This window comes from Arachis hypogaea, chromosome 3, assembly GCF_003086295.3.
Source record: "Arachis hypogaea cultivar Tifrunner chromosome 3, arahy.Tifrunner.gnm2.J5K5, whole genome shotgun sequence".
NCBI classification, from domain to species: Eukaryota; Viridiplantae; Streptophyta; class Magnoliopsida; order Fabales; family Fabaceae; genus Arachis; species Arachis hypogaea.
Window position 1 is genome coordinate 136,713,337 of NC_092038.1, and position 12,342 is coordinate 136,725,678.

The 12,342-nt window shown below is 36.1% G+C and overlaps 3 protein-coding genes and 1 long non-coding RNA gene across 7 annotated transcripts; 3 read left to right on the forward strand and 1 right to left on the reverse strand.

The window, feature by feature from the left end:
* Positions 1-1,281: 1,281 nt before the first annotated feature.
* On the reverse strand, positions 1,282-5,585 carry LOC112734254 (mitogen-activated protein kinase 9). Of its 3 annotated transcripts, none has more exons than XM_025783501.2 (11): positions 4,805-5,585; positions 4,234-4,642; positions 4,013-4,140; positions 3,869-3,928; positions 3,585-3,734; positions 3,313-3,468; positions 3,075-3,212; positions 2,912-2,985; positions 2,277-2,378; positions 1,850-2,060; positions 1,282-1,626 (listed from the first exon to the last, which is right to left on the reverse strand). In XM_025783501.2, the coding sequence occupies exons 1-11, from the start codon at positions 5,114-5,116 to the stop codon at positions 1,552-1,554; spliced, it is 1,815 nt and encodes a 604-aa protein (XP_025639286.1). In that variant the 5' UTR covers positions 5,117-5,585; the 3' UTR covers positions 1,282-1,551. The 3 variants fall into 3 exon arrangements, with proteins under 3 accessions (XP_025639286.1, XP_072084477.1, XP_072084481.1); XM_072228376.1 differs by having other exon boundaries at positions 1,850-2,069; positions 2,286-2,378; positions 4,805-5,556; XM_072228380.1 differs by having other exon boundaries at positions 1,850-2,056; positions 2,273-2,378; positions 4,805-5,556.
* On the forward strand, positions 5,407-6,191 carry LOC140182241 (uncharacterized). The gene is made up of 2 exons (XR_011877967.1): positions 5,407-5,523; positions 5,642-6,191. It is a non-coding gene; the product is annotated as an uncharacterized lncRNA (long non-coding RNA).
* A 405-nt stretch (positions 6,192-6,596) lies between these two features.
* On the forward strand, positions 6,597-8,624 carry LOC112734255 (peptidyl-prolyl cis-trans isomerase FKBP17-2, chloroplastic). The gene is made up of 2 exons (XM_025783503.3): positions 6,597-7,991; positions 8,069-8,624. The coding sequence occupies exons 1-2, from the start codon at positions 7,606-7,608 to the stop codon at positions 8,412-8,414; spliced, it is 732 nt and encodes a 243-aa protein (XP_025639288.1). The 5' UTR covers positions 6,597-7,605; the 3' UTR covers positions 8,415-8,624.
* Positions 8,625-8,908: 284 nt separating this feature from the next.
* LOC112734258 (uncharacterized) lies at positions 8,909-12,209 on the forward strand. 2 transcript variants are annotated; one of them, XM_025783505.3, is made up of 10 exons: positions 8,909-9,569; positions 9,649-9,718; positions 9,792-9,859; positions 9,941-10,002; positions 10,072-10,153; positions 10,234-10,467; positions 10,769-10,897; positions 10,980-11,041; positions 11,119-11,235; positions 11,709-12,209. In XM_025783505.3, the coding sequence occupies exons 1-10, from the start codon at positions 9,519-9,521 to the stop codon at positions 11,755-11,757; spliced, it is 924 nt and encodes a 307-aa protein (XP_025639290.1). In that variant the 5' UTR covers positions 8,909-9,518; the 3' UTR covers positions 11,758-12,209. The 2 variants fall into 2 exon arrangements, with proteins under 2 accessions (XP_025639290.1, XP_025639291.1); XM_025783506.3 differs by having other exon boundaries at positions 11,715-12,209.
* Positions 12,210-12,342: the final 133 nt, after the last annotated feature.

Genomic DNA, 12,342 nt, shown 5'->3' on the forward strand with positions numbered 1-12,342 from the left:
TGCCAATCAAGACAAACCAAGCAAGCAGCTCCATTCTTGGAGGTACTAAGCTTTTCCAGATAGTCTTGATGAAGCTATAACTTGTTATGTCCTCTGGTAGTGTTTCCTCCTGCAACACCTGCACAAATGAGTTAGTAGTAAAAACACCTTGTTTGTCAAACTTCCATACAAGCCTATCATCTCTATCAGCCGCTAGTTTAACCACTCTCAGAGCGTCGTGTAACTGATTCACACTTTCCAACTCCCATTGGAACAGCTCACGCCTCTATTGGAAGTTTCATATCCACTCTAACCCATCCCAGAACCCACAGTCCCCAATGACCGATCCTTTTTGGATTGAAACCGAGAAAAGTCTTGGAAACCTATCCTTTAGAGCACCGCCACATAGCCAAAGATCCTCCCAGAACCGGGTTCTTCTACCATCACCAACCTTCATGGTAAGTCCTGTGATCATCTTATCTCTTACATGTTGGTTCTTAATCTGTAGCTGACAGATATCCTTCCATGGTCCTCCTCTATTAGATAATATCCGGGTGGAAAGTAGCTCCATAGGATTGGTGAGCCAAATAACTTCTTATGCTCACCGGTTAGCCAAAGTTAAGGCATGTATTAAACTCGTGACCGTGAATGAGTTTGTGATGTTATAATACTTAAAGATTAAAAGATATTCAATCTATTTGATGAAAAAAAAAAAGGCAGAATTATGCGAGAGTCAGGTCTCATTGCCCTTGATGATTGCATGCTCCCTCCCAACTTCCTGGGAAGGCCTTGAAGCAGGTAAGCCCGTCACCAATATACCCTTTCTTCAAATTGGTTACTTGGTTTTTTGTGGAATGGCAAATCGGTATATTCAATTATTCATGGATACCCATCTCCCATAAAACGGTTTGATCACTTTGATGCAAATGTGGTTGTGGCTCATCTAATTTTACTCATTTTTGTTCATTTAGCAAAACATCTCTACATTTAAGGTGTTGTCCTTCTTTCCATTCAATCACTTTGTAGCTTAATAAATTCTGTATGCGAGCAAGAATGAAGGTGAACGATATTCCAATGATCTTATTTGTAATTCTGATTTCTTACTCACTCTATATCTGCCACTGCACCCTCCCATTATTATGGTTGGAAAAATTAACAGATTACAGTGAACCATTATTCGCCCTCCCCTTTCTTGATTCATGTATGATCTATAGAGATCTCATTTGCATTATTCCATGTTATGTAGTTAGTTCGTGCATTTTATAAAGGTATATTGTAGTAAGTTTTCAACAAGTCTTCACCTTTCTCGAACATCAACGTTTTGTATATTGTATCTGGAACCTAACCTTACAAGACATGCGAAGCCAATTGAGGGGCAGGTTTTGCTAATGTTACAAGAAAGAAACTAACATAACTAGAACTGCCCATTCCCGAAGTTTTATAATAAATCATGGATAGTACACAATGCATTTTCATACATGTATAAATACTCCACTACAGATCAGTAGTAGTAATTCACATCGCTTGTTTTCGAGATCACAACACAAGTTGACGGGGAAGGAAGATGCCTATCTAAACATTTATAGCAGCAACTTTCTCTGTCAATCCATCTACCATATCCTCATTGACCTCCGCGATTGGTTCCTCCTAAAGCAAAACAAATACATTCAACACAAGCGCTAGAGAAATGTATTTCATCGAGTACAAATTTGAATGCAAATATTAGAGATCATCTAACTGTGCATGCTTACAACCATGAAATAAGCCAGACAAACCAAAAGAAAAGGGCAGAAAAGTAGTTTTTTTTTTGGATCTGGAACAGAAAAGTGGTTGAAGAACCATATTGCGCATGCAAGGATATTGTTAGTACCTCTGGTTCTTTACTTGGTTTCTCATAACTCCTTGAACCGCTAATGCTGGCACTTTTCAAGAGGCAACGTGTGCTGTTGTTTGGCTTTGAGGGCCCATTTTCTGCATTGGTGTTTCCAGCAGCATCAGACTCTCGAGGATTAGACAAATTTGAACCGCTGGGTCTTTCATCATTTTTGTTTTTCTCATCCTTTGGAACACAAACTCGCTCTCTGGAAAACGTTGAATAGCATAGTCAATACACATAACATAGAAAACACCAGAGGAAAAAGAAACACAGGCATTTCTGCCAACCAGATTTTATCTTTAAACAAACATATCTGGATTAAAATTATATAAGGGCAACAAAATAGAATTAAATGTGGAAGAGAACTAGATGAAAAGGCTGCACGCTGCCAAGCTCCCCCAGATGTTTAACGAACACTTGCCTGGGTAAGGAGGCATGCTGTCTCTGCAAAGGAGTGCTTCGCTCACCCTTGCCATAATGTTCCTCAAGATGTGCAAACTGTCGCTTGAACCGATCAACCCCACTATGCAACAAAATAATATAGAATTACTAACTAAAAACTAAAGCATGTAATGCTTGAAATTTCAAAGAACCCTCGTTACATATTAGCTCCTAGATGACTTGAATCACAGAAAATTACCATCGTAATTTCATAGGAATAAAAAAATCTAACTAATATAAGGATAAACATCAGCAAGAATAGATACTACCAAGGGATTATGATGATACTAGTGTAACAAATAAAACAAGTATGTTGGTGTTTTGCTACTGGAGGATCTAGTTCTAAATAGAACTTTTTGGGATTCCAGAAAAAAAATCCCAGCATTCCAGCAAAATATCAGTGCAACAATAATAAGTGTGTACAAGGGCTCCTGATCGTAGCTATAAATTACTATGAATCGTGAGAAGTATACAGTAGCAGGTGAGTTAATACATTATATTTCAATAATGAAAGACCGTGCCTTGTGAAAAGAACAGACAGGCTGTCCATGCCTGTCTGATTTTGATATATGCATCAAGCAATCAATAAACTATTAAGCATATCGGCACATCTACCTTGGATACATGAAGCTGGTTTGTTCTCCTCCACGAAGATATTCCTGGAGCATCTGGGGATGATACTCCAAAATCTGTTTGCTTCAATAGTATAATTAGTTACTATCACAATAAAGAAGCGACAATAAATAGAAGCAAGAGTGACTGAAATGCATAGTTGTACCTCTCGATAAATCAACTCTCTAACATCATCTTTGGTCAATTTCCTTCTCTCAAACTCAAACTCAAGTTTTGAAATGGGTTGAGTGGATGGCTCACGATCCACATTCGACAATCCTCGAAAATAAGGATCGGATAAAGCCTGCAATCACAAGCATCAGAGGTATTGAAATTTCTCCCTTGGTGACTACCAATAAAATTTCACATTTGTAACTATATAGATAATGGAAATGGAAAATAACCTCTTCAGCTGTTGGACGATCTTTAGGATCAAATGCAAGTAAGCGCTCCAGTAATCGAAGAGCCAATGGATCTGAAGTTGGAAATTTTTGAGATAACGGAACTCGTTGCTTCTTTCGCATGCCACTAAGATATCTTCTAGCTTTCTCATTTCGAATCTGTGAAATTAGGATTAACAATGATATTTCCAAAGACAGAAGGAACAGTCAAATTTAGTGATATGATTGCGGCATGTCATATGGTTGGATATCAAACTAGACTTTGAAAAACTAACCCTTGCAATGGACTCAGGTGGAGGACTGCCAAGCAAATCGGTCATGAGATCCAATTGGTGCACCACATTTTTACCCGGAAACAATGGCTTTCCATTGAGCATTTCTGCAAATATGCATCCAATGCTCCAGATATCAATTGCGGGGGTATACTGCAAAACACAAGGATTAAAAATTTACATTTACATTTACATAGATATTCCATTCCATTACTTTTAAGCAAACTCAAGTTGTTGTATCTTGCAGAAGCAACCCAGAGGTATTGTCAAAGTAGAGAGAAGCTTACTTTAGAGAAAAAAGAACCACATAATTCAGGTGCCCGGTACCACCGAGTTGCAACATAGTCCTTAGTAAGAGTAAGTAAATTAAGTCAGCAAGAGGTTGGTAAACAAGTAACAGATTGACATGGCATGCACAATAGTACACTTACAGTCCAGAATATAGCTGATGGAGCATCATTAAAAGAAACTCGAGCAAGTCCAAAATCACATATCTTTAGTTTGCAATCAGCATTGGCGAGAATATTTTTGGGCTTTAAGTCACGATGAAAAACATTTGCTGAGAGATAAACAGTGTATATATATATATATATGAGTATAAATGCGATGGCAGTATGAACTAATTATAAGAAATTAAGAAACCTAATAATACCTGTATGTATATATTTGAGGCCTCGAAGAAGTTGGTACAAGAAAAATTGGTGATGCTCAGGTGTAAGATCATCGTTTGCCTTGATTACTTGATGAAGGTCAGATTCCATCAACTCAAAGACGACGTAGATATCCTTGAACTCTCGACGGGAAGGAGGAAGCATAACATGTTTAATTTCTACTATATCAGGATGGCGAAGCAAGCGCAGGAGCTTAATTTCTCTTAAGATTCTTGTAGCATCCGATACATGTTCAAAAACATCATTGATTTTCTTGATTGCAACTTTTTCCCCAGTATGAGTGTCGAGGGCAGAGCCCACGACGCCATAACTTCCTTTCCCGATGACTTCGTGGATTTGGTATCGGCTTGCCTCTCCATACTCAGTGAAAAACTCAGCTTCTGCAGAACCCTGTTTGATAAGCAGAAAATCCATTAGGGTCTAGAGTCTAGGGAAGGGGAGAACAGTACACACTGGCAATGCCAATGGCAATGCTGTGATCGGGAATGACAATTACAATTACAATTAAAATTACAATTACAATCTCGAGAAGAAAGGTTTGAGATCTGGGACCTTTTTGTGGGGATCCATGGAAGAGTGTTTGAAGAAGATCTGGGTAGGGACTTTGAGGGGCTTCAATCCAGAGATATCAAAGTCATCGTCAATGGTGAGTTCAGTTTCTTGATTGCTAGTGGGAATAGAGGCCAATTGTGCCCGCAAATCTCTCACCAACAACACATCGCTCCTATTATTATTATTATTGTTATTATTATTATTATTATTATCGATAATAATACGATCGTCCCCTTTAATAGCTGAAGAAGCACGTCTTTGGAATAAGCGTCGAATCCCTTCCACGAGCGTTCCACCACCACCACCACCCATCCTGTCTACTTCGCTTAGAATACTCTGCCACTCCAATCCACCATTTCTCCTTCTCTCTCTTACTTGGATTCTTTTTTGTTCTCCTATGATAACGCGAGCGATGCGGAGAATCCAGGCACTCAGCAGAATCAGAGAGAGGTAGGTCAAATTCTTATTAGTAAGGGGAGGGGAATTTAGTCAATTTACCAAGTTCTAAATGTTAAGTGGTAGTAGTTATCCGTGTTAGATAATTGTTGCTTCCCTAATACTGCTTGCTACTTGATTGATGGAATAATTTATTTATTTATTTAAGGATGTTGATTATTGTAACGTCAAGTGCGAATGAGCTGTTGCCATATGGGTCAGTGATCGCACTTCTCTCACGTTTTGTCATTGCTAATTTAGTTTATTTTTTACGCGGTTGACAGGTACGTGCTAGTGATGTTGTGATGCTTCTTTTTTCATTTCTTTCCCGCATGATATCTTGTCTACCTTTATACTTTTCTTTCTTTTTTTTCTTCTTTTTAATGTATTACTATTTACTAGGCATCTATCAGCTCACGAAGCATGAGGTGTCGCTTCCGTCATTTCTCAGTTTGGCGTTCCTAACATATGAGTATTGGACCCCTATGGCCCTATTGCAGTTTTAGTTGTGGCCATGATGCAGGAGGTGGCAGCTGCAACTAGCTTCAGTGCCATACCGTCATTTTGGCGGGGATCACCGAGGTGTTGGCGAATTATTCGTTTTTCATTCAGAGTATGTGTCAATAAGTGAAGTACATGATTTGGCTCCCATTTTAGATTTCCCGTTGCATGTTCAGTAACTCAGCACGAGTTGAAGGTTATGGTTAAGTATGCTTCTGTTTTTGTTTTGGGACGTTATATAATGTGAATTGTTGTACTTGAGTTTGTTAGTTCTCTTTGTAGTCTGTAACTTTTACCGGTCTGCTTTTAAGCTCGGGGCCTTATTATTAGGTATAATTATGGTTGAAGTTTTCTAGTTTAGTAACTACTCTTACCAATTTGACCTGAATAAGTCAAATTTGATTAAAGTTGTGTTACATATATGACAAGTGTTACCAATTCGTGCATGCAATTATAAGTTTATAAATTTTGGGTACTAAGGAAGTTGGCACAAACAAACAACAAAAAAGAAGAGGAGAAGAGAGAGAAGAAAATAAAAAACCTCATCAAAATGGAATTTCATCTTATTGGTGTACATTGTACTACCGGTAATATATATCTGTGTAGTTTATGTGAAACTTTAATTGCCAAGTTTAATTATCCATTATCCATTAAAGCATTTTATCAAAAAAGTATCCTTTAAAGCAATCATAGTGAGAAAAAATAAGTGACTTCACAAATTATCACGGTGAATGATTTATTAAATTTTTACTATTTTGAAATCAATTTCTCTTAAATTATCTTAAAACATAATGACTTTATCATACAAATTACAAACAAGTTGTAGGTTGTTGGCCAATATGTAGCTTTGCCTGGCCTCTTCTATTGTTTTTTTTTTTTAACATATTTAAACTAAGTTTGTTACGAGAAAGTATAGGGAGCCAATAACCTAAATGTACAATGTGTACAATGAAGGTTTAGAAAGTATTAGAAATATAATTATTAGTGTTACATTGTCCTGTCAAGTTACGCTTTTGGGATAAGTGGTTTTAGGACGTTTTTGGGATGAGTGGTTTCAGGACATGGTATTAGAGTTTCAGATTCAGAAGGTCAAGAGTTCGAACCTTGGTGAACCGTATTCAGATGGTTATTCTGCATAGTATAGGTGATGTTCATTTTATTCATAAACCAAAGATTTAGCCCATTGTACACTTAGGCCATTGACTCCCTAGCACTACTCGTTTGTCACGCATGAAGTCCAAATAGTAGAAAGAGAGATCTTTTATTTGCGATACACAACATTTTATTTGCTAATTAGTGTGATCTATACTTATCCTTATAGTTAACTATTAAAACTGAATAACAAAATAAAATCTGAATTATAAAACATGTCAATTTTGTTGCTTTTGAGATTTTTTGAGCTACCACTTAAAACAGAGACCTTAAGACTGTATTTCGAAGAGATAGTGATACTAAAAGACTAAAATTAAATTAAATTTTTGTATTGTATTTAGTATAAAATATATTAGACGAAATTATAATTTAATATTATATTTAATTTAAAATAAACTTAAAAATTGTGGATAAATTTAAAATTTAAAAAGTTAAATTAAAATATTTTTAAAAATAAATATTATTAAAATTTTAGTTTCCATTTTAAAAATTACTTTATAGATATACTCCAAAAATTGAAATTTTAAAGACAATGACTCAAATTTTAGTTCAATATCCAATTATCAAACATAATACTAAGTCTCAATAGCACTGTTTCACCCCCTAACCAAATACCTAAGAAAAGGATAAGGTGGGACCAGACCAAACTTGTGATCTTTGTATGAAGCAACCTAATTGTGTTTGAGCCATACACCTATAATCTAAACACATACATGGCTACCTTCTTTAACTTCCCACCGGTCTTCTCTGCCCTCCCCTCCAGAACTCATCACCATATCCACTCATCACAAACACCACCGCCACCTCCACCACCTCAGCCCTCCAGCACAACTGGTAATGACAACCAGGAAATACTGCAAGTCTCTACCAAATCACAACAGCAGAAGCCTATCAAACCCACTAAGATTGAATCCACAGATTGGATAGCCACTTCCCTCACAAGACGATTTGGTCTCGGAGCTGGCCTTGCTTGGGTTGGCTTTCTTGCTTTTGGGGTCATCTCTGAACAGATTAAGACTCGCTTTGAGGTTTCTCAGCAGCAGGCCAACACAAGGACCGTTGACAAAGAACAAGAGGTGCTCCTCCCCAATGGCATAAGGTTAGGTTGCTTCTTCATTCACATTGTATCTTTTCTTAGTCATATTCATTTTCTGAATGATACTTGTCTCTGGCCAGGTACACAGAATTGAAAGTTGGAGGTGGAGCTTCACCAAAACCAGGGGATCTAGTTGTGATTGACATAGTTGGAAGAGTGGAAGGCAGTGGACAAGTGTTTGTGGACACAAGAGAGAAGAAGCCACTGGCACTGGTGATGGGGTCAAGGCCATATAGCAAGGGAGTGTGTGAAGGCATAGAATATGTGCTAAGAACAATGAAGGCAGGTGGTAAGAGGAGAGTGATCGTGCCTCCTTCACTAGGGTTTGGAGAAAGTGGTGCTGATTTTGGCACTACTGAGATACCTCCACTTGCAACACTTGATTACATTGTTGAAGTTGAAAGAGTCTCCATTGCACCTGCTTAATAAATATATGAAAAATTTAGAGTCCAACAATTTTATTAAATTTTGGACAGTAAAAGATATCATTAATGACTATTTGATAATTACAAGTCACAAAAGTTGCTTGTGGTAGCACTCCTCATAAATATATTACTCTTTGTACTACTTCCACCTTCTGTTATGTATATCAAATGATTGCAATTTGATTCAATGTATACCAATTTTTTGTCCAAATACAGAATTTAAGAATAACACGACTCCAAATGTATTTACTTTATTTTTACTTCACTTGGATGATGTACGAGTTTCCAACTTTTCATAGAGTTTTACTTTTATATAGTTATTCTTATTCAATTAGATTTTAGAAAATTTATTAAGTAATGAGTTTAAAAATCAGTTACACAATTTAGATTCTACAAATTATTTGACTAATTTTTCGTTATTTCATCATTTATTTTAGTTTGACAACTATTAAAAGAAAAAATAAATTTATTTTCAATAATATTTTTTTATATAGCTTTTTTTTTTAAATTGGAAGTGAGACTCAAATCTAAAATCTTTAGACGAAGAGAATAGATAATGTCATTTGAATTATAACTCGTTGTCTTTATATATATGTATATATATTTATATTTATTCTAATCAAAATTTTAATAAGAGATAATATTGACTCACTTCAAACAATTTAATTTCAATTTAAAAAGCATGCAAATTATTATTATTAAATTAATGAAACTTATTAGAATACTGTATTAAATTATAGAATATCTACCTATATTTTATTACGTAGATTTTCTTCTAATGTGTATAGTTGAGAAATTGTTACGGATTTTATTAGTTAAAATTAATTTTTAAAATTAAAAGAATTGTTATGAAAGAATCTTAAATAGATAACTAAATCACAAGTATCAATACCTTTATACAAAAAGAGTCTCATAATAAAATTTTAAATGAATTCATAAATAAAAGAAATTATTTTCTAATTTGATTTAATTTGTGAGTTGTTTTGGTCTTTTGAAAAAGATTAGAAGAATAACATGGTGTCCAAAGGTGAACCACATAATAGTATCCGATTATGAATTGAGCGCAGTGCAGACTGCAGAGCGACAGGCAACAGGCAGCTTAGCTATGGGAACTGTGATTGACTCTCACTTCTTGGCTCTCACTGCCATCATCACTGTATTTATTCTCTCTCTACATGCATGCTGCTTATTTTCTTCAACAAAATATTCAAGATATTCATTTCGCTTTTTTGTAGATTGGGTATCAGTTTGTGTTTTTCATCATCACTGCCCTCCTCAAATTTGACAAAGTTACTGATTTTGCCGGTATAATTCATTCACACTTCTCTTTCATTCTTCCTCCTACCGTCTTCTTCACCCTTTTTTTTTTCCTTTGAAGGAAGTACCAATTTCATAATAATTGCTGTGTTGACCCTCCTGCTCAAGGGATCATGGTATTTTCGACAGGTACCTATGCCAATTACATTCTATTTCCATCTCCTTTCTCTTTTGTATCGTCGCTCGCTTATTCAAATGCTACCTTCACAGATAATCCTCTCTTTCTTTGTTGTATTATGGGGTCTTCGCCTCGGCCTTTTTCTCTTATTCAGGTAACCCTACAAATAATTTATATTAATACAGTAAAGTACCATTGTAACTTCTGATTACCCCGTCATCAGGATTCTGAAGTGGGGAGAGGATCGACGCTTTGACGAAATGCGGAATAATTTGGGAAAATTGGCCATATTCTGGACATTTCAGGTTTGGAAGAATTTCTCTCTACCTTGCATATGCAAATTGGGAGCTTGTGTTTGTGTTTGATTTAATTTCAAATATTGCAGGCTGTGTGGGTGTGGACAGTGAGTTTACCTGTTACAGTGGTTAATGCAAGCAACCGAAATCCTTTCATACAGCCTCAGGATGTGATAGGATGGATTTTGTGGGCTGTGGGTTTTATACTTGAAGGGACAGCGGATCATCAGAAGCTGCGCTTTAAACAGTCTCCAGAAAATAGAGGCAAGTGGTGCAATTCTGGTCTCTGGAAATATTCTCGCCATCCAAACTACTTTGGTGAGGTTAGTCCTTTCATCTTATTGATTTCAATCAAACTTTGAAAAGTCCATGTTTATGTTTACTCTACTACATGATTATGTTATCTTCTTCTTTCTGTGATTATAATATTGCTCTGTAGCTTATTATATTCTTCTTCCCCCTGCATAAGCAATCGTTTACTGTGGAAAATCTTTTTGAAAATTAATGAGAATTGGAATGAGTTCCATTTATTCTCTCTCTCTTGGTTTATCCCTAAATAGTATTTCTTCTTTTATTTAAACCTCTAGTCAAGAATTAATGGAGCTTCATGAATACTTAACTCAGATGTTGCTTTGGTGGGGAATTTTTGTGGCATCCACACCAATACTGAAGGGAGCTGAATGGTTGGTAATCATTGGACCAATATTTCTCACTTTGTTGCTTCTTTTTGTCAGTGGCATTCCAATGCTTGAGGTTTGTTCTTACCCGATTTGGTCGAAACTACGCTGCCACCTTTTTTTGCCTTTGCCGATGATTAATTGCATAATGTAAGCAGGATTCAGCAGATAAGAAGTTTGGAAATGTAGATGGATACAGGATATACAAACGGAGGACTAGGTTTGTTTCACCTCCTCAATGTTATTTATTTTCAGTGTACATTTGAGAGATAACACTAAGCCAATTCAATGTTTCAGCCCTTTAATCCCGTTGCCACCACCAATCTATGGAAACTTGCCCTCGTGGTTCAGAACAACTTTCCTCTTTGAATTACCACTCTACAGTCGTAATCTTCCACAAGAAGGACTAGACTGGTGAGCAGCAATTCTAATTCCACTTGCATGACACTTTGTGCAAAAATCTATTCTGCCATGGTAGGATTCATGAGCGTGGGTGTGTCATACTTATCTTGAGTAACATTCAGGATTGTGTTCCTGATGTATCATGTAGTGTCTAATGAAAAGTTCGAAAAGAGTTATTGACATTTGTAACTAGGATATTATTCAAAAGCGCTAGATTATGCTCGAAACTAGATGATATTTTCTAAGCTTGTTTGTTATTGCATGCAAAAGCCTTAAACATTCCCAGAATCCCGTAACAACTCTGAGACCTGAGAGCCAGTCTTCTAACTATTAACTTTGTTGAGAACCTTGCTTGGCTACATTGTCTTCTGATGCGGACTTGTTTACAAGTTTCACTTTCTGTTTGCTCTGAATGAATGATTTGCAAAGGCTTTATAGTTGGTGTCAATGATAAGTGTTACTAAACTATTTACTGTCTTTGTAAGGTGTAGAACAAGCAGCGGGGAAAGCAGCAATGCTCAGAAAATTGACTAGCACTTGCTTCTTTCAACTTATGCGATTCTTTTGTTGGTATGCATTGTAATGATACACCATACCAATTACCAAGGTTGTAGTTGCCATCTTCGTGTTTGTTCTCATAGGTTCTTTTCTTTAGGGTTGCACATGGATCGGATAATATCCGCATATCCGTATCCGATCTAAATTTTGCGGATATTATCCGATCCGCAGAGTCATCGGATCGGATCAGATCCGATCCGATCCGCACTTTGGTAAGATCGGATTGCGGATTTGGCAGTGATATCCGCGGATCCGATCCGCAAATCCGCATATCCGCACATCTCATATAAATAGCATAGTTTAAGAAAGTAAATCCTAATGTGATATGAATTTTAGTGTGTTATTTTATGAATTTTATGATATCTTGTTTTTAATTTTTTATGTTGTACTTCAACTTAGAGTAATTAAACTTAAATCTTGTGTTATTATTTTGTTTTTGTTATTCAATAAAACTTTTATTGATAATATTTTAGAAGTAAATAGGCTTAAACAGGTGAAAAATGAATTTTCTGGATTTTTTTTTGTAAAAGCAGCCAAACAAAATCTTAAAATAGTTTTTTT

Excerpts from the sequence above, each read along its gene's own strand:
- LOC112734254 (XM_025783501.2), bottom strand. The coding sequence starts at position 5,116 with ATGGGTGGTGGTGGTGGTGGAACGCTCGTGGAAGGGATTCGACGCTTA. Across the intron at positions 3,469-3,584 it reads CACCTGAGTCCATTGCAAGG|ATTCGAAATGAGAAAGCTAG; the intron begins GTTAGTTTTTCA and ends CTAATTTCACAG. Across the intron at positions 2,986-3,074 it reads GAGAGTTGATTTATCGAGAG|ATTTTGGAGTATCATCCCCA; the intron begins GTACAACTATGC and ends TGAAGCAAACAG.
- LOC112734255 (XM_025783503.3), top strand. The coding sequence starts at position 7,606 with ATGGCTACCTTCTTTAACTTCCCACCGGTCTTCTCTGCCCTCCCCTCC. Across the intron at positions 7,992-8,068 it reads CTCCTCCCCAATGGCATAAG|GTACACAGAATTGAAAGTTG; the intron begins GTTAGGTTGCTT and ends GTCTCTGGCCAG.
- LOC112734258 (XM_025783505.3), top strand. The coding sequence starts at position 9,519 with ATGGGAACTGTGATTGACTCTCACTTCTTGGCTCTCACTGCCATCATC. Across the intron at positions 9,719-9,791 it reads CAAAGTTACTGATTTTGCCG|GAAGTACCAATTTCATAATA; the intron begins GTATAATTCATT and ends TTTCCTTTGAAG. Across the intron at positions 10,468-10,768 it reads ATCCAAACTACTTTGGTGAG|ATGTTGCTTTGGTGGGGAAT; the intron begins GTTAGTCCTTTC and ends TACTTAACTCAG.